General features: G+C 34.3%; 2 protein-coding genes and 1 pseudogene across 2 annotated transcripts; 1 reads left to right on the top strand and 2 right to left on the bottom strand.

Annotated features, from left to right (window-relative positions):
* Nucleotides 1-180: 180 nt before the first annotated feature.
* Nucleotides 181-4943, top strand: LOC116125896. The gene is made up of 8 exons (XM_031411606.1): nt 181-275; nt 1320-2194; nt 2455-2532; nt 2671-2772; nt 2935-3000; nt 3477-3542; nt 3761-3829; nt 4256-4943. Exons 2-8 carry the CDS (start codon nt 1460-1462, stop codon nt 4694-4696), a joined length of 1557 nt encoding a protein of 518 aa, XP_031267466.1. The 5' UTR covers nt 181-275; nt 1320-1459; the 3' UTR covers nt 4697-4943.
* A 921-nt stretch (nt 4944-5864) lies between these two features.
* LOC116125939 lies at nt 5865-6033 on the bottom strand (annotated as a pseudogene).
* A 96-nt stretch (nt 6034-6129) lies between these two features.
* LOC116125860 (AT-rich interactive domain-containing protein 4) lies at nt 6130-14743 on the bottom strand. The gene is made up of 15 exons (XM_031411576.1): nt 13894-14743; nt 13603-13794; nt 12846-12899; nt 12571-12659; nt 12055-12328; nt 11894-11950; nt 10971-11002; nt 10656-10791; nt 10391-10564; nt 9269-9817; nt 8425-8562; nt 8254-8352; nt 6802-6902; nt 6590-6680; nt 6130-6492 (listed from the first exon to the last, which is right to left on the bottom strand). The coding sequence occupies exons 1-15, from the start codon at nt 14044-14046 to the stop codon at nt 6397-6399; spliced, it is 2235 nt and encodes a 744-aa protein (XP_031267436.1). The 5' UTR covers nt 14047-14743; the 3' UTR covers nt 6130-6396.
* Nucleotides 14744-19615: the final 4872 nt, after the last annotated feature.

Below are 19615 nucleotides of genomic sequence, written 5' to 3'. Positions count from 1 at the left end.
TTTAGCCTAACCAAATTCAATCAAATAAAATAAATATAAAGAATAAAATCACAGTGATATGTCCACTCATTGTCTGACACGACACCAATACTTTTAAGGTGAAATTACTGAAGAAATATTCCATATAATAATACATACAAAATCAGCTTTTACTATAAAAGAGCGGTTACTCATGAAAAGCTAAAACCTCAACTCCTTTTCTTGGACGCTCAGTAGAGTAAACGCTCACTACTTCTGCTTCTACTACAGTCTCTCCCTTCCTCGCCTCTCTCTGTGTAAGTTTTCTTTTCCAAATGTTTGATTTTTTATTTTGTGCGTGCAATGATGGTGATCATTTTAACATATACTTTGTGTTTGTGTTATGAATGATTTCAATATGTATCAGGTTCTTCATGCACTATCTTATAAGGTGTTTGCCTGAAGTGTGTTGCTTGAAATTTCGAAATGTTGTTTAGATAAGTTGATGATGTAAAGTTGAGCTGACTAACAGTGGTCTGGTGATTGATTTTTTTGTGAATTTTATATTTGCTTTGTTGAATTTTGGGTTTTGAGAAAGGTATCCGAGGCTCCTTTTGTTCTATTGTTGTAAAGTTTGCTCTTGGACTTGGACGTGTGATTTTCCTAGAAGACAAAAAAAAAAAAAGGAATCTTCTGTATATTGTTGTAGCCTGTAGGAGCTTCTTTGTTGAAATTTAGATGGTTGATTCTGGATTGCTATTCTGTATTTTTTTTTCCTAGTTTATATATGAATGGATTTTTTGATCAACTATGAGTTATCAGATTGAGATTTATCAAACATTAACTTTTTTGCTTTCAGGTGATTTTTTTTTTCTTTCGTTTTACCGCCCTCTTTCTATTGGAGTTTCCAATTCATCATTTTGAGGAGCTTAATTGATAAACATTCTTAAAATTGTAGTTCTGTGTGGCCGCTTAATAATTGCTCTTCTGTTCCTGGATGTTTATACCTATAATGAATTTCTTTATTTATTTAATTTCTTTTTATTGGTTGTATTAAGAATATTCATCCTGGTTCAGAAGATTATAATTCTTGTAGCCTAAGAAACAGGGGTTTCTTAAGGAGTTTATAAAACCCTCATGTCATGATTACTGTTTTTTTTTTTTTTTGACCTTTTCCGATCAAGCTTCTTAAATTTGGAATTAAGCTCATTCTTTAGTTTTCCAGCGCCAATTTTTATTTTATTGATCAATGCTTACTAGTTTTTAAGCTTGCTTAAAATGATGTTTACCTTGTAATTCAAGTCTCAATTTGCTTAGGGATTATTTATACGCTAATTATATCTGTCTTTCATGAACTGAAGGTACAGACCAATTGTATGAGCAGAGGAGGTTCATTTCATATGTTCAGTACTGATTAACGTAAATTCAGTTTCTAAAATCCGTACTGTCCGTGATATAAACAAAGGGGAAAGAAGAAAAAGACTAGATTGTGTAGTGATATATGATGGATGAGTATCTCGATCAATATCTCTCTTCTTCGTCATGGTCAGATGTTAATGCAAAGGAAAGATCAACTTTGGACTATTGTGAACGACAAAATGGACTGCTTCCAATTTCAGTTGAACTATATGAAGATGATGAGAAAAATTCACCTGCAAGTATTATAAGTACAAACCACACAATCGAGAGTTTAGCTGATCAGGATTTGTCGTCAATTGTTCTTGGTGAAGAGTCAGATTACAGTGTTGACAAGAATCTACTTTCTGAAAATGCTCAAGCGCAAAAAGATTATGAAAACTGCAATGGCAACCTCTCAAGTAAGATGAATGGAAGCTTAAAACTTGGAAATGTAGGCCTGCGATATGATACAGCTATTCCTGGCCTTGGTTCAGTAAATCCCAGTTATCCAAATAAGCTTCCAGTGGTCAGTCATATAAGTTCATCTGATCTTTCTTTTACTGAGTTAGGACACCTTGGAGGAAATGGCAGTGAATTGTCTGATATTCAGAGATCTGTCAGAGATTTACAAACTCTTTCTCCAATTCCAGGATTTTGGTTTCCATCATCTTATAAGGAGGTTTCTTCCTTGTCTCATGTAATGGGACAAGATAGAATACAGTGCTTTGGTCTGCAAGCAGCAAATATCAACAATGATACAGATACTACCAGGACCAGATACGTGGGGATGGAGAAAATCCTGCAGTTTGATAGCTTGCCTGCTTCAGTCACCCCCAAGGTATTCATTTTATACAAACGATATGCTTAATTTTTACTGCTTAAAAGTTGTATCGAACAGCAAAACTGACTTAATAAGATACTAAACTCTCATGTCCTTGTGGCTTCCTTATATTCATTACTTCTAGTAATTGAGTCAGAAGGGAATTTACCATTTAAGTTTTGGAGAAGAAAGCCTAAAGCACAGTGGACACATTACCATCTCCATGCTACCATCTTTGGAAACATGAAACGATGATATATATTGTTAATATGATGTAGGGGAAACAAGAATTGCAAAATCATCCATTATCGTCCTTTGCTGCTGTACCCCAAACAATGATGCCATCTCCACTGCAGGTTCTTCTTATATCGAGATCTCAATTTCTGGTCAATTTTAATTATTTATCAGACCTAAATTTCTTAGCAGCAATTAAAAATGAGTGAAGGGAGTCCAGTGAAGTATTTTACTAATAAGCTTTCAACTTCTTTATACAGACAGTATCAGCTACTCCAACTGGCAGCTTTTATGGAACTGGAAAGCCTCGCGCAAGGGCACGTCGAGGCCAGGCCACTGACCCACACAGCATTGCTGAAAGGGTTGGTTTTAATGTCCTTATAATATCATCAATTATTTTTCTTACATCAGTTTCAAGCTTGGGACTCATGTTGCATAATTTGTAGTAGCTGTATCATCTGATTTGGTTTGCTAGAACTTTCAAAATTAATATATTTTACTTTTCTTAAAATGAATAAGTGCAGCTTAGGAGAGAGAAAATTGCTGAAAGGATGAAGAATTTGCAAGAGCTTGTACCTAATTCCAATAAGGTACCTCTTCTATAAGTTGTTGCCATGATCATTTAACAGCAGTTCTGATATATCTGTTCTCTTCAGTGATTATCCAGGTGTTTTTACAGTTTGAAACTTAAATAGATATGTAGCAGCTATGTCTAGGGCATATATGGTTTATCTTGCAAAAATATTTTGAGAACCAAGGCAAATGTTTAGTAGATTTAACTGGAAATCTATGATAGCTAACTCATGGGCTCATTTTCAGTGAAATTTAATCTGATGAACACTTTACATTTATGATTTTGCAAGCCGAGAATATATATATATATATATATATATATATATATAGTGTTGTTAGCTCAGTTTAACATAATTAAAATTTGTGCCAGTACGTTTTACTTCCTTTTAATTATTCTTATTCCACACAAACATAATGATTTCAGGCTTAATTATGCAGTATGAAATTTATAGCAGTTCTCTAACATTCCAGTGACCCCATCTTGTTTCTGCAGACGGACAAGGCATCGATGCTTGATGAGATCATAGATTATGTAAAATTTCTTCAACTCCAAGTCAAGGTATGATTAAGCTTAAAAGTCCCAGTAGGTATCCCACATTTATACTTAAAAAATTGGAGTTGTGTTGAATTCAAATGGCAGCAGTACCAGTAATAAAATTTCTTTTACTTTTTTTTCCTTTTTTGGATGAATCAATAGAGGACCCCGCCAGAGTAGTAGACAATTTTAGTCCAGTAAACTTCAAAGCACCTTGATAGTGCAAAGTTTAACAATTTCAGGTACTCAGCGTGAGCAGATTGGGGGCTGCAGGGGCAGTTCTTCCTCTCATCACAGATGGCCAAGCTGAGGTGCAGCATCCTTCTCTATTTTATATCGAAAAAAACTTATTCACACTTAGAAAATTCAAGAGTCTTCTGTTTCTACAAAATTGGTAGTGATTATTGAATTAATCACTATTGGCTCATTTTAAATGCTAGGGCATTTACCCACGCAAATGCTCTGCTAGTTTGGTGTCACCATCCATGGTGGAGAAAAACTGAAAGAAGACTATATACTGTAATGTCCCCAGATAGGACAGAGAATTTCTTATATTACAAAGTGTTAGCAGTTAGGAATTATCCACTATTGCAACAATGAAATAGGTTTATGCACTAAGTTTTGCTTCTCGTTATTCTTTAGAAGATAATATTTTGTGTCAAGGAAATAACTGTGTTTTGCATAACTGAAAATTAAATAATTAGCTCACTACTGACACCCTAATTTATCTGTGTTAGGGCTCCACTGGTTTGTCACTATCACCAACAGCTGGTAAAGGAGTTGATATTTCTCTGAATCCTGATCAAGTTGCCTTTGAAGAAGAGGTAGTGAAGCTAATGGAAACAAATGTGACAATGGCAATGCAATATCTTCAGACTAAAGGCCTCTGCCTCATGCCTATTGCTTTGGCTACTGCCATATCCAGTGGGAAGGCATCTTCATCATCTATATCTGTTTCCGATGAGTGGAAGAAAATCGGGTTCAGTAACGGTGTTGCTCAAAATAATAGCAGCGGCAGCAGCAGCAGCAGCAGCAGTAACAACAGTTTGGCAAGCGATAGCAATATTGTAACAGGGAAGCCCGTCAGAGAAGCAGTCATGATAAATGGTTGCAATGGAGCTGTTAAGCAAATGAGGAACACCTTCTGCACTGCCGCAGAGCTAAAACCCAAAACCTGAACGATCTCTACATGTGAAGACATTTTTCCCTTAATTTTCAGCTGACTTAGGGCTACTAGTTGCTGGAGGCATTTCACTTATTTCCTTTTGCTTTTCGTTATAGTTTTCCTGTTTAAAATGCAGTATAGAGACTAGGAAATATCTTTCAACGGTGTATATTGATACTTGTGAAAATGCATTTCATATTCTGCAAACAGAAAGGTTTACATAATCTAATTTACTCTGGATATTAATATATGAGCTTCGACAGTGGTCTTTCTCACAAGTAACCCAGTCAGAAGATTGAAAGACACAAGTTCCCCGCTGATAGCCACTTTAAAGTTTAAAACAATGTCCTAATAACCAACCGGGGTGAAAGTTGGCAAAGTTGTTGGGTCCAAATTGACCGGTTTAACCAATTTGACCAAACGGGTGTCAAAAAGTTTAAAATTCAGGAAATACATCTCTAAAAATTCATTAAGTCTTTACAGGTTTAAAATTTAACAAACACACCCTAAATACAAATCAACAGTCGATTGGTTAACAACAACGACACACTAAATGCAATCTCAATCATCCCTTGAACCCATTCCCTAGAAAATCTATCCAAGATCTGGTCGAAATCAACCAATTTCATCCCCGGATCTCACCGACACCAACGTTGACCAGATCTCACCAATGCCGACAACGACCGATTTCGACCAAATCTTACTACTGTCGACATCGACAACCCTCCTCATCACCACGAAAATACTCCCCTCAACCTCCTGACCAAAACTTATCTCACCCTACACCCGTTCATCTCAATCGTTGGCAAAAGCCAACTATTGCCGCCGGTTTTTTTTCGATTTCCAGTCGATTAACTCATCGGAAATCATTTCCGTCGCCACCATTGCACTTATCGACATTTCCTCTTCAAAAGCCCCAACATCCTAACCTTCAATTGTTTATCGATCATCATTCCAAATTCTAGGATTTTAGGTGAATAAGAAAATTGTTAACCTGACCCAATGAAAGTCTTGGGCCCTGGATCAACCGGCCAGGCCAGACTAGGTTTTAAAACACTGGTTAAACTTTAAACATGAAGAAGCCACCACTCGTAAGAATGTTTCGCACCATGACAATTTGGCATCGGCTTTCTTTCTGCAGGCATGGCAATTCATATTCATATGTCTTATTGGATACAGCATTTATTTTCTCCCTCCGCTAAATGTTAAAGCTTAGTGTGTATAATAAAGCCAGCTGCAACACTGGAAAAATAAGGCGACTCCAAATTTGGAATACAACTTAAATCAAGATATTAAACTGATAAGAACATATACTACACTTGATCTTAGCCAAAAGGCCGAGAAAGGTATAAAACTTAAATCAAGATGATTGAAACCCACATTTAGACCAGAAAACACTAGATTCTCATCTGCCTTAAGTTGTAATAAATCGTTTACCAGATATACTTGACACTTGACAGAACTACCTCATTAAATTGAACTAATTAAAAAAATGTAATCTACAAACTTCTCTTCTTCGAGATTCTTGATAACAATAGAGGAAAAATTGGGTGGGACTTTAATGGCATAATCTATATATTAAAACAACGCTGGGGGATACAACAATAATTACATTCCTAATCCCATGCCTTCTCACGTATTTGTATTGGGAAAGAAAATAGAAAGGGCGAGAAAGGTTTTCAGAGAGGAACCTAAAATTTAAGTTAGGGCTTGTTAATAGCCATTTGACGTTTTCTGGGATTTCTTCTTGAAATTTGTGACACTGCATTGTGGACACACGTACTCCAAGCCATCCGTCTTTGCATAGTCCTGTCATTTACCACATAAATGTCAAGATCATGAATCTGATGCAGTTTGCCACCTCAAGGGAATCAATTTTATTATGTAAAATTGAAATGCAAACAACCTTAAAGGCCCCAAGCCCCTGCCGCCTATCACAGCCGAAATGCGCCCACTCACCGCATATTCCACAATTAACCCAATCACCTGCTGCACTACTGCACGACCCAAAACATCCAATTATCAATACATCATACAATTTTGTAATTACTGGATACTTGGGGGTGGGGGGATGGTTGAGAGAGAGAGAGAGAGAGAGAGAGAGAGAGAGAGAGAGACCTGTGACACAATAAGCAGCATTCTCCATCTACATCATCATGAGCCAATTCATATTCTAAAAGGTAAGTTTCATAATGTCTTTTTAGAGTATTGCCAACACCCTGGATAACAAGACAGAAGGAACCAGTGAATTCACCAAAGTCATACAGTATATAACAGGGTATTCAAAATAAGATTGAGAAGTTTGAATCGAGAATGCTAGTAACATTTTCACATAGATACCAACAAAGGATAGCACTACAAAAATCCAAATCTTATCTAAGATGTCCCATACCAAGTCATGTGTTTCCCAATTCTAGCATTGATATATAGATGCTTAGTTGATGTGGTAAATGATATGATAATAAGACATTGGATAGCAGATATGATAATAAAACATTGGCTAGCATGTCACTTGTGATGAAAAAAATAGGGATAAAACTTAGGATATGTTACATTATTCTAAACAAAAAAATAAATAAATAAGAATAATGACATGATTACAAGAAAAACTCTCTGCAAAAGATTATCTCCCGCAATAGTGATAACCATGTCCAGCAACAGCAAAGACAAAGCACAATCTTTGGCTACATTGTTACGGTGACGAATATTGATGGTCGGGCGTCACCAGGCAGTAAATCAAAAGATAAATTAAATCTGACAGGTTAACACAGTTGATCTTTCACATCATAATAACTTAAATATGCTTTCCTAAGACTAAAAGACTTCATGTTACTTACCCTCAACCAAAGAATGATTATAAACTCTAAACCTAAGTGCATAACTACTAACCACCATTAAGAGACTATTTGGTTTTCAAACTTAAAATGATATTCAGAAATCAAGAAGAAAAATGGCATTAGAAAAAAGAAATGACGCTAGTGACATCAGATCAAATCATATAATTTCAATATTTGAAACAAAAAAATAGATCTAAAATTACTTTGAGACCGCCGGTCAGGGAAAGGTGTGGCATAATTTCCTGTTTGATAAGCATATTATTGCACATCTTGAAGTTATCAAACTTTCAAGGATTATTAGAATGATATAAGACATTAGTAACTATTTACCAAAGAAAAAAAAGCATGAACTCATCAAACCAAAATTAAGACAGCCCATAAATGAATAATGTAGTATGAAGACATAGTGAAGGATTAAACAGCCAGAGAAGTTCAAGTCAAATGAAAATAAGTTGGACGTAAACCAAGTATCAGAACAAACCAAAATACTTTCAATAGTTTCCAACAAAATAGTTTCACATCACAAATGCATATAGCAAACGTGTAAGAAGAGTTCATGGACTATATAGTTCAGGTTCAGACTTCTGAACTTGAACATATCTCATATCTTTTCTTTACTCTCAGATAAATATGGCTTTCTTTTTTCTTTTTTCCCTTGATAATGCATTTTCATATAGAGCAACATAAAACCAATAACAAGAAAAGAATACGATTTAGACATGAGAAACCATACAGTCATTCTATTAGTCAAAGTATGATTGCGCATCTTTGAGAAAACTTGTCCTTTCCAGTTGATGCCATTTCCAACATGAAAGCCTCCCCTTGAAACCACCTGAAGGACCCAATATCTCAATATTGATTTCTACTAACTATTAAATCATATTAAGCACATCAAAGAGCATACCTCTCTATACAAGTTGAAAAGGTCAAGACGTTTAGCATTGAGAATGGCATCAGGAAACTCCGCTAACCCGCCTTGAGGAACAAGACGAGTATGCCCACGAAGAATTAAAAATTGCATTACATCCCTCAAAAATTCCTCCTGCCAGAATACAAGCATTATAAGAAAAGTTTAATCAACCAAAAAAAGAAAATTTCTGTTCCTTGTTATAAAGAGGCACTTGAGCTAGAGTCCTGGCACATAAAATTGACATTAAAAATCTTTTTTCTATTTTTTTTTTTTTTTTTTGTGGAAGATACATGCCCAAAAATAAAAAAGGCTAAACCTGATGAGCCCACAGTACTAAAACCCCCCTCCAATCATAATTTAAAGCCAATCCAACCTATGGCCCATACCAGTCAGATGATCGTTAAGAAGATATTCTTGCCAGTTAATTAAGACTAATAAATTTTGCATATTAAAGACTTAATTTCAAACATAAATAAATAAAATATTTGGTAACAAGTAACAATACAAAGATACATAATGGAAGTAGCTAATTCCCGACCAACTGATTAGTAGGAAAACATAAAACAATTTCTTAGGATACTATCAGATGATAGAATCGAGTAAGCAAAACAATAAAAGTTGAGTTGTATGAAAATAAGACTCTTGAAGGCCCTCGCTTGCTAAATTGTTGCCCAATATTCTCCATCTTAACAATAATACCCCAATCCCAAAAGATTAAGAAAAGAAAAAAGAAGAAAGAAGAAGAAAAAAAAAGCCCTATTGAGAAATTTAAGAACACTCTAAATACTAACATCATGAGCAAATCCCAAACCACGTCTGAAAAGTCAGAAATACCAACCTCTGAGCAAGCTTGTATTGGGGCTCTACCACAACCATGTTTCTTAAGGGGTAGTGGATTCAATGAAATAATCTGTTGAGCCTGATAAGAAGTCGACGATTTCCTATGTGTCACAGGAGTAGGACCCACAGCACCATGTTTCACTGGGGCCACTGGCAAGATAGGCTTTGCTGGTTCACCATCATATCTTTCAGCCTCAGAAAATCCCGAAAAAGGAAGCATCTTATGACGACGAGTATGAGGGATCGGCCTCATTGCAGCAGCATTCACTTTTGGTCTAACATTACCTCCATTTTCAGCTTCAAGGCCTTTAGTTTCTCTGCAACAGTCAGACCTTTTACGACTAGGTGCAGGAGGTGTTAACCAACTAGGAGGCCTAGTGAGAATAGAATTTTCGGTATGCAGTTCTTTTCCCTGTCTTGTACAAAAGAAAAGCAGGCGCTCAGCATCATCTTTTTCAAATGAAGCAACAGATAACCCTTGAATGCTAGCAATTCCCAGCATAACTAAGCTGCGATAAGATAAATCTGGTGCCAGTTGCCTTAAAACCTGTGAATGCATACCACAATAAAAAGCCATAAGCATAGAGGATATTGACCTCATGGCAAATATAAAATTGGATTATAAAGAGTCTCTGGGTATAGCATAGCAAACCTTAATTGAAACTGTTTACTAGTCCCTCTAGTCAAAAGTCTATTGCTACAATAAATCAGAACTAATTTTTTTATCTTATAAGCACTTCAAAGTTTAGAATTCCCTCCACTAATATCAAACAAAAATAAAGTACCAGGAGAAGCTTAAACAAGTTTTGAATCAAGCTGACACGAAGCTTGCTGTCATTGAATCAATCATTCTCAAGTAACCCTTAATCCATTTCTCTGCGGCACATCATAAGAAAAATCAAAATCCCTACTCTGGGGATACCATGCACACAAGTTTTGGATCGGAAATTAACAAGATATTAATATTCATTGCGTCAGATATGCAAAATAGTGTCAACCAAACAAATACTAATGTCTATCACCAGCAAGCCACTAGGAACTCTAGAAACAGGAAACAGAAATTTAAAAAAAAAAAAAAAGACAGATAAATTGGAAGTCAGAAGGCTAGAGAAATCTTAACCTGTGAAGCCCATGTGGGAACCTTCATGCAAACTTCAAAAACACTTGCCCCACAGGCTATTGAGGCAGATTTTCGAGGCTCAGATGAAGGCGGTTTGCTTTCCTCAGATCTTGGCAATGCATGAGCTAGCTGACAATTCTCAATAATCTCATTCTTTACATGGTTTTCCAAAAGCTGAGAAACAAACCCAAAAGTGTCAGACATATGAATTAGAGATCTAAAACTCAAACAGCAGTCAAATCTTGTAAACATAATTAATCCTTGCCTGATCATTAAAACAAGTCTGTGCACTCCCAGACACTAGAAGTGATATGTGGGCAGAACTACAGGTTGATAAATCACATCTCATGGTAACTACACCACGAGAAAATGTTCCAGCCTGAAGTGGCGGTGGTGGAGCACTGCAAACAATGAGTTCAAATGATTAGCAGACCATTGAGACCAAAAAGATACCCATTACACTGGAGAAGATGCGATCTCCAAATAAGTACATTTTAAGAAGTCACTAACTCAAATACAAGTCACAGTATAAGAAAAAGAAGTGGAAAATAACATGTTTTGGCACATGATCATTATGTACCTTGTCCGATTATGGAGTTTACTTCCTCGTACCTGCAGACACATCACCAGGGGAAAAAGAGGAAAGAAAAAGGAGTTACAAATAGAAAACACACATATATAGACAAAATGAACAACTGTAGAAAACAAAAACAGAATAACTAGGTTGGAAATGGTAATCCTGAAACAAGAATAACAATGATAGAATCCAAAATAAATCAGTGAAATTGAAGAATTCGTCTAACTGATATGCTTTAGTATTAAAAACATGTAGGAGCCTTTAGCTCATTCACAAATTGCCAATGTCATTTTGATAATTTTATTCACATGACACTAGTGATGTAGGTATCCGGCTAATAGCCGCTGGCACTTGCATTTTAGGTTAGCTGATTTCCCTGTCCTCATGGACTTGGCGTATGAAGTACAAATGATACTGTAACTGCATTAACTTAATATTATATTATTGTAATTAAAGGTTACCAACTTAATTGGCTAGGTTAAAACAGAAAGGCTGGTCATTGATTGGGCGGACATGCCTGAGGATTAAAGGAAAGTGTAGGTACATTAGAATAAAAATAAAATTGATGTCAAATATTATCTCTAACACTATGAATGACATACTTTCATAAAAGGAGTCACTGTATGCTTATTATCAATTCCACTTTGGGTATGGACTTCAGCTCCCAATTTGATAATAAAAATTTTATCAGAATCCAACTTTGACCTGGACCTACAAGAGTCCAGCCCTATCTTCAGAGTTTTACAGAGCAAAGCGAAGTTATTATAATTTTAGGGAGCGGAGGATTGTTTGCAAAGAGACCGGCCAAAGAAACTCTTTGTAACACTAGAATTTATGTACTGTGGAAGGCTCAAACAAATCAACTCTACAACATGAAATTGAGGTGTAATAAATAATTTTAAATAAAAGTCTTGCATCTAACTTACTTCAATGTTTAAAAGAGCGTTTAGTCCATCCTCCAAAGATCCCAATATGCATTCATCCTGTGAAGAGTATAGTTTATCAACAGAACATACTAAGAAAATAGTACTGGTGATTCACCAATCAAAGAGCAAGTAGATCTGAAGATTAAATAAATAAAACCTACCAATGTACATGGAATTCCACAAACAAGAAATCTCATGGTCACATCATCATCATATATCTTTATAGAAGGAAGATTCTCAGGAGAATCTTCTTCCCCCTGCACATCTACCTCAGGCAGAGCAATATCGATCTTGGGAGGGTCCCCAAGCAAATATGGTCCCAGCTTACTACTAACTTTCTGGCTATTAGAAGGCACGTCATTGCTGATTTGTACACAATACATCCGAAAAGATGCATGGGCAAGTTGGAATGCATCCCATGTATGGCTGCACGAACTGCAAAGAAAAAAAATTCCAGAACATTGTCTTTGATACTCATTATAAGGAGACATGCTAAATAGCTTTACCACAAAATATTGTCCAGCATCTACATAAATAAATCTCAAAAGATGTCCATAGGGAAAGGGCATAGAATCCTATCATGTTAGTTTTCAATGAAAAGTACATGACTCGTTAAAATTGTTTGTTACAATTAGAAACATAACTAGATAAAAATAAGGTAGAATAGAAGATCAAACCTTTGCACCACCGATAAAAGTGCCTGACGAAAATGACAAGCTGCATAGCACGAAAATGAATGTTTCCAATATATAACATAAGGAACTCCCTGCAAGATTAAAAACACCAGAGTGAACAACTTTGGCATAAAAGAGCTTAAAAATATATATACTGCAGATTCCCTTCTTCCAAGTAAAACTTGAATTCCAGGATCAACAATAATTTCATTGCCAAATATCTATGCAGCAAAAATTTAAAAATAAAACAAAATAAAATAGCCGACAATCTCTGCAACCTTTGAATGAAGTGCCTCTGCCAATTTTTCACCATTTGGAATCTCTAAATAAACCTGCACGAATATTTGAGTAGATTAAGAAGATTAATAAATGGGCCAGGCCATCAATAATAGATGCAAACACTATAAAGAAGCCAGTACTAGATCCAAAACACGGAAATGAATTAGAAAAGAAGAGTAGCACTAATAATTTTTAGAACAAAGAATCGCTCTAGAAAACTACACTGATCTGAATGGCCTCCTCAGACTAAAAACTACAAAACATATTATCCAAAACTTGTTTGAGATGTTAAACAAGAAGAATCACTTTTGGATAAAAAAACTAACTCTTAACAAAAATGGTCAGTCCCACAGTTCTTTCTTCAACTAAATAGTCCTTTTGACCCTATGCCATTTGACAACATATTTTCTCTCTTTTCTTAAATCTTCATCCTTTTGATGGATAATTAGAAGCTCAGCCCATCACAGATTAGTTGAGAGCTAGAGACTTAGCTTTGACTTAGAAAAGATGAGAGCAAAGGTTAAACCACGTAAAACAACACCAACCAAGTAGCCATTAGACGTCATACACAGACATACAAGAAGAAGACCACTAGCAAATTAAATCGTCCACTTTTTTAGCGCCTAGTTAGTAAGTACATTAAATATCACAACTTCAGAAGCAGATCCGAATTTCATAGTTTCAAGCCACTAATGGAATACACCCAATCATCAACATACATTACAACCGACAATCATAAAATGATGAATAACTCACAGTGGTAGGCAATGTGGAACCGAACAGCCCACATAAGGCTTCTGGAGTGGACAAGTCAACATCTCCCCAGACCAAAGACCCGATTTCTTCACTATCATCAATCTGCCCCCCTTGCAAATACACAATATTAGGCTCTGATGATTCAAGAAGCCGCCTGAATTCATCAGTACTAGGATTACTCAAAACTTGAACCTGCAGTCAAAGACAAAGAAGGACAATAATGTTAAACCCTGGTGAACAAAAAAAAAAATCATAAAACTAAACTTAGAGCCAAATTAATATAATTTACACCTCAAGTCGACCAGATGAAGAGAGTTCTGGAAACGGGTACTTGGGCTTTTCATCAGAGGCTGCTCGTTTTTGCTTGTTATCGGCAAATTTTCTGCTGAGAACTGCAAGCAAACTACAATGATTCCTTGAAGAACCTTGTGCATGAAACATCATGCATACATAACCACACCGTCAAGTGAGATTAAAAAAGGATCTTCAACAACAAACCCAGAGCTTTGCAGCAACAAAACGAACACCAAACTGTCAAATTAAATCAAAACCCTAAGATTTGCCACAAATCCAGGACCCCTGTTGCTAAAATCCAGAGAAAAAAACTCTCTGGAGTAAGAATTCCAAACAAAAACACGAACTTTTCGTCACCAAAAACTTCGAAATCCCTAAAACTAAACAGTCAAGGCTCACAAAGTTGAAGAGCGACGCAGATGAGAAAGCAAGAAATCAAGCCACCCAAACAGGCAAAATCACCAGAAAAGAGAATAAAATCCCTCAAAACGACCAAAATCGAGAAAGAGCGAGGAGTAAAATTAAAGAAACCCTAAGTGTGCATTAGGTCTATGCTAATAAAGAAATCTCAAGTAAACCCGAAAGGACATATCTTTTTCTAAACCTATTCGTCCAAATAAAAATCTCCTCACGCTCTTACAACTAAAAAATAATAAATAAAAAATATAAATCAAACCACAAAATCAAAGTCTCGCATTAAATAATTAAAACAAAATAAACTTTAAAAGAAAATGCTGTGCTTATTAAATCAATCAGACTATTTTTTGTGTCAGTTTTCACTACAGTTTCTTAAACTCACACCCAATCACGTCAAAACAAAAACAAAAACAAAAACAAAAACACACATTGATTTCCAAAAACAAAATAACCCGTGTGATCGTTTTGACAAAATAAAACCTCAAATTAAATATTTATTAATTGTAATAGAAACAAATTATCTTTTACATTTTTTTTTGTTCCCTAGATTCGGGGTTAAATTAAGAATCCAACAACAAAATCAACATAAAAAAGTAAGAAAATTAAAAACCAAAAGAAAAAAGAAAACACTTGCTTAGGTGTCTTTTTTTGTTCTTCGGGTTTCTGGGAAAGATATGAAAAGAAGATTCTTAAATTAAATTTCACTTTTGGTTTTGTTTTGGATTTGGACACGACACAGTCCATGATTCAGACACAGCTTCTATTGTTATTGTCCAAAATCTTGATCACGATCATCACCAAATCTTGTTAATACTAGTAAAGTTATTTTGGAAGAGTTAAGTAATGTGATGTTCTTGGTTCGTCTTTTTTAACTGGGTCCCATTTGCCAGGAGTCATCTGACTTATGACTTTTCTCCTTTGTCTTGATTTTCTCTTTATATAATTATAATTTTTTTTTTTGTTTATGAAATATGAATTACCCATCAATGGGCTATTAAATTACTATTTTCTAAAGTCATTGGTTTAACTCTCAACTCTCAAACATCAAAATTTAGAATCAATAACTCTCATTTTCTCTTACTGAAAAATGCTGTGTCATGAAAGCATGTGAGACAGCCCCAATTTTTTTTTTTCCAATAATTTTTGGACTACTCAGGTATGGAATCTAAGAATTATGTTGACTCAAACTTTATTGAGCAAGAAGGTTTCATCTTTAGCTTCTCTAATGTAATGCATGAAAGTGGTGGTCTTATACAAAATGCCTAAGGGTTGCCTTTACCGTGAAGAAGGTTTGTTTCCTTTATTGACTTCTTGGGTTAGAACCACTTTGGGGTTATCTATCATATTTTATAACTTACTCTGAAACATTGTGATTATAAGTTATTCAATGAGTCTAGAAAATTAATTGAGTTGTGTACAAACTGATTCGGACACCTCGATCATTAAAAAAAAAAAAGAGCATATTAATGTGTTATGTCATGTATAGTATGCAAATCTCATAGCAGCGCTAATTCACATTTTCTCATACTATCTTTGGCAAAGCAACAATTTGTCACCTCTCATAGAAGTAATGATACCCTTTTTATGGTGAAGTAGGCAGGAAGGTATATATTCTAACAGACAAAGAAGGAGATCCGGGCACAAATCCGTATGAAAATCGTGTTGCATAAACTATCAATGCTATTCTCATTTTAATATTCAAACGTTAAAATTAACAATACCATTATATTAATAAGGATAAATGGTTTATAAGGAGTGTCAGAATTTTAAGTCACAGTATCACAACCCTTTATCTAATATATATAAATCTAAACATGAAAATCCAAATCTAATAACCCTAATCTGTGGTAACCACGTACAAATTTAAATTCTGATGGATCGTTGGATTTGTGAAGAGATGAAATTTTGTTGTTGGTAGGTGTGCTTCACACGATCGTAAGTGGCTTTTGCGATGGGTTGGCTTGTTGCTGGTGGTTGTGGAGGTAGATAACTTCTAAAAGAATGATTTGTGTTTATATGTTTCGATTTAAGGAATTTATTCAATGGAGTTAGTTAAATGAAAATGTGATCTAGAGATTGATTTGTTTAATGAAAGATTTTGATGTTATGATATGGATTCGTAACTGACTTATAGTGATTAATTGTGAAATTGGATTTCTTTTTGTCTTTTTTTTTTTTTGGGTATGGTAATTATTTGGCCACTCACTTGGTACAACTCGAACTCCAGACCCTCTGGTCTTTAACCTAGCACATCTCACTCTCCCTCACTTAAATTTGGATTTGTATAGATGAATTTTGATTATTTTGTGGTTTTTATTTATATTTATATGTTTTTAATTATAAGTTTGTAATGTGTTTTGTTGTATAATTGTAACGTGAGTTAAAATAATTTTTACATCCAAAATTGTGTATGTGGGAGTTTAAAGCTTAAGAAATAATCATATATTTTTCAAGCTACCATTCTATTGATTTTTTTTTTTTTTTTAATGATTGGGATGTCATCGTTAGCTTGTACATACCTCGACTAATCTCTAGGGTCTATTGAATACCCTACAAACCTAATGTTCCAAGGTAAGTTACAAATATAGTAAGTGGCCCCAAGGTTCAAACCTAGGAAGTCAATGAAGGGAACAAACCTTCTTGACCGTCAGACCAACCCTTGGAGTTTATTAATGGTTATTTTTAAGCGAACCTTAACTATGATGTCTATCAGAATTGAGAGGGCAAGAGAGGCAACTTGAAGAAAGCCAGATTTGAATTCATCTAAAGATATCTCTCGGGTATACTCTAACCTTTCTGTTGTCTCTTTTACCCTCTCAAAGATATCTCTCGGGTATACTCCAGCTTTATTCAAATTGTCTCTCTTGCCCTCTCAATTTGACATGGTTTCAAAGTTTCCTAGTTTAGGATAGTGAGTAGCTATTTATATGGATACTCTGTGCGTTGCGCAGGTTGCTTATAAAATTTATACAATGTACAAAGTATCATAAGATTGAGTAAAATAATATGTTAGAAAAAATTTGTTATAGTATTTTATATAATGTTTAATTAATAATTAAAAGTAATAAATAATAAAGAAATTAGGAATTGTAATTTGATATTAATATTACATGTCCATGTATACCTATTTAATCCAAATAAGTAATATTAAATTGCAATGTTTTTTTGAAATTATACAATCAATAAAGTATCATAAGATTGAGTAAAATAATGGATTATAAAAGATTTGTTATAGTATTTAATTTAATGTTCAATTAATAATTAAAAGTAATAAATAATAAAGAAATTACGAATTGTAATTTGATATAAATATTACATGTCTATATGTCTATGTATACCTATTTAATCTAAATAAGTAATATTAAATTGTAATGTTTTTAGAATTGGACAATAAAGAAATTAAGAATAGTAATTTAAAATAAATATTACATTTCCATGTACACCAATTTAATGCACGTAAATAATTTTAATTTGTATTGTTTTCTAAATTGGACAATTAATGTTAAACCAAGTGTTTCGAATTTTTGCTTGAAAATTTGGTTATAGTTTATTTAGGGTTAATATTAAATTTTAATTTTTTGTGAGCCGGTTTATTGATTTTTAATAAACAGTCTGGCTGGTTTTATTTCAAATTCGGCTACTATTTAATTAGGTTTTTTTTTTTTTTTTTTTTTTAATTTTGCTTTCATCATTTGTATCTCATTGTCTGCTTAGTGTTGTTGTATTGCTGCTACTTCGTTTGATTACGACTGTGGTGTTTGTGTTAAAGCTTTTTTAACTGAGAAAACAACATCTCTATAATTAACCTCCCTTTTAATAGTTTCTTTTGTTTTTCCTTTTAATTTCAATTATTAAACTGTCTTTTATGATATATTTTATAATTTGTTCGACAGGCATTGCATTTTGAGAGTGTGGATTAAGTATGTGTTTGGGCTTCTATAGTTTTGGAAGATTGATTGTAGTTTTTTATATTTAGAAGCAAATATAATTTATGTTTTCGGTTTTGATTGAAATTATATGTATCTAAGATTTTTAGTTTTTAACCTCTTAATGGGTTGTTTTTTTTTTTTTGTTTGCAAGTGTTTGTTTTATTGAAATTTGTTTCTTAATACATTTATGTTTTGTTTTTGTTTCGTTAATGTTGATAGCATGGAAAACACAAATCAATCCTTGGAGAAAGGGAAACGCCCTGTTAACATTAGTGTTAGACATTCTGTTCGTTTCCAAGAGTCAGATGTGCAAATGCAGAAACACGATATTCAACATTTGATTGATTATGTTGTTCTTAGTGAAAGGGATAAAGAAGACCAACCACCAACACATGGGAATGTGGAGAGTTCTGATGCAATAGGGCAGAGAGAACTTTGCAAGACAAAGTTGACTACCTCATTCAAGTAATAGAAAGTCAACCAACAAATTTATACAGCCAAATACAAAAGTCTGCATTTTAGTTCCCAGAAGCATATATCATTAGTGTATTTGTAAATGTCTTGTTTTTTGTTAACGAGTTCAAGTGTTGTATTGATTTAATTGTGTTTTATGTTTGTTGTTTTTTTTTTTTTAATCTTAAAATATGCAGATTGAAACTTTTACATGGGAGAATCATCAGCCAGTTTGAAGCTGGAGAATGTGCTGGCAAACTTGAAGCAGTATGTGTTGGGATTGTGCCTTGAATCACATATTGCTTGGGAAAGGGGATTGCAAGGGGACTCTCCCCTTTAAATAGACTTGTAGATTAGACTTTTAAAGTATCTCAAAAAGTGTAAGATAGACACCAAAAGAATAGTCATTGTAGGCTATTATTAAAGGCGTAATTGGGCTTTTTGGGATAGTGTAAGGAGTTTGCAATTTTTTCTCTTCTAAAAATTGTATAGTTGTAAGCTTTTACTTAGTAGATTATTCGAGTGGATAGTGGACGTAGGTTAAATTGATTGGGTCGAACCACTTTAAAATTCTTGTGTTTTGGTTTTCTTTATTTTTAGTTGCTTGCCTTAATTTTGTGTTTGAGTTGTGGGAATCTTTTTTCAACAAGTGGTATCAGAGCCCATGGTTCGTGATCTAAGAGAAAGCAAGCTCGAGAGGAGGTTGGATTTAAAAGTAGATCAGTGACTATCAAGCAACTCAAATTTTTTGGAGGTATGTCTAAGTTTGAGATTCATTTATTTGATGGTAAAATTAATTTTATGTTATGGCAAAGTACGATACAAGACCTTTTGGTACAACAAGGTCTTAATCAGGCATCAAAGAAGAGTAAGCCAGAGAAGATGTCTGATAGAGAATGGAATAGAATTCAGAGGAAAGT

This window comes from Pistacia vera, unplaced genomic scaffold, assembly GCF_008641045.1.
Source record: "Pistacia vera cultivar Batoury unplaced genomic scaffold, PisVer_v2 Contig173, whole genome shotgun sequence".
Classification (NCBI taxonomy): domain Eukaryota; kingdom Viridiplantae; phylum Streptophyta; class Magnoliopsida; order Sapindales; family Anacardiaceae; genus Pistacia; species Pistacia vera.
Note: the sequence above shows the minus strand (reverse complement) of the source record. Positions and strands in the feature narration are given on the sequence as shown.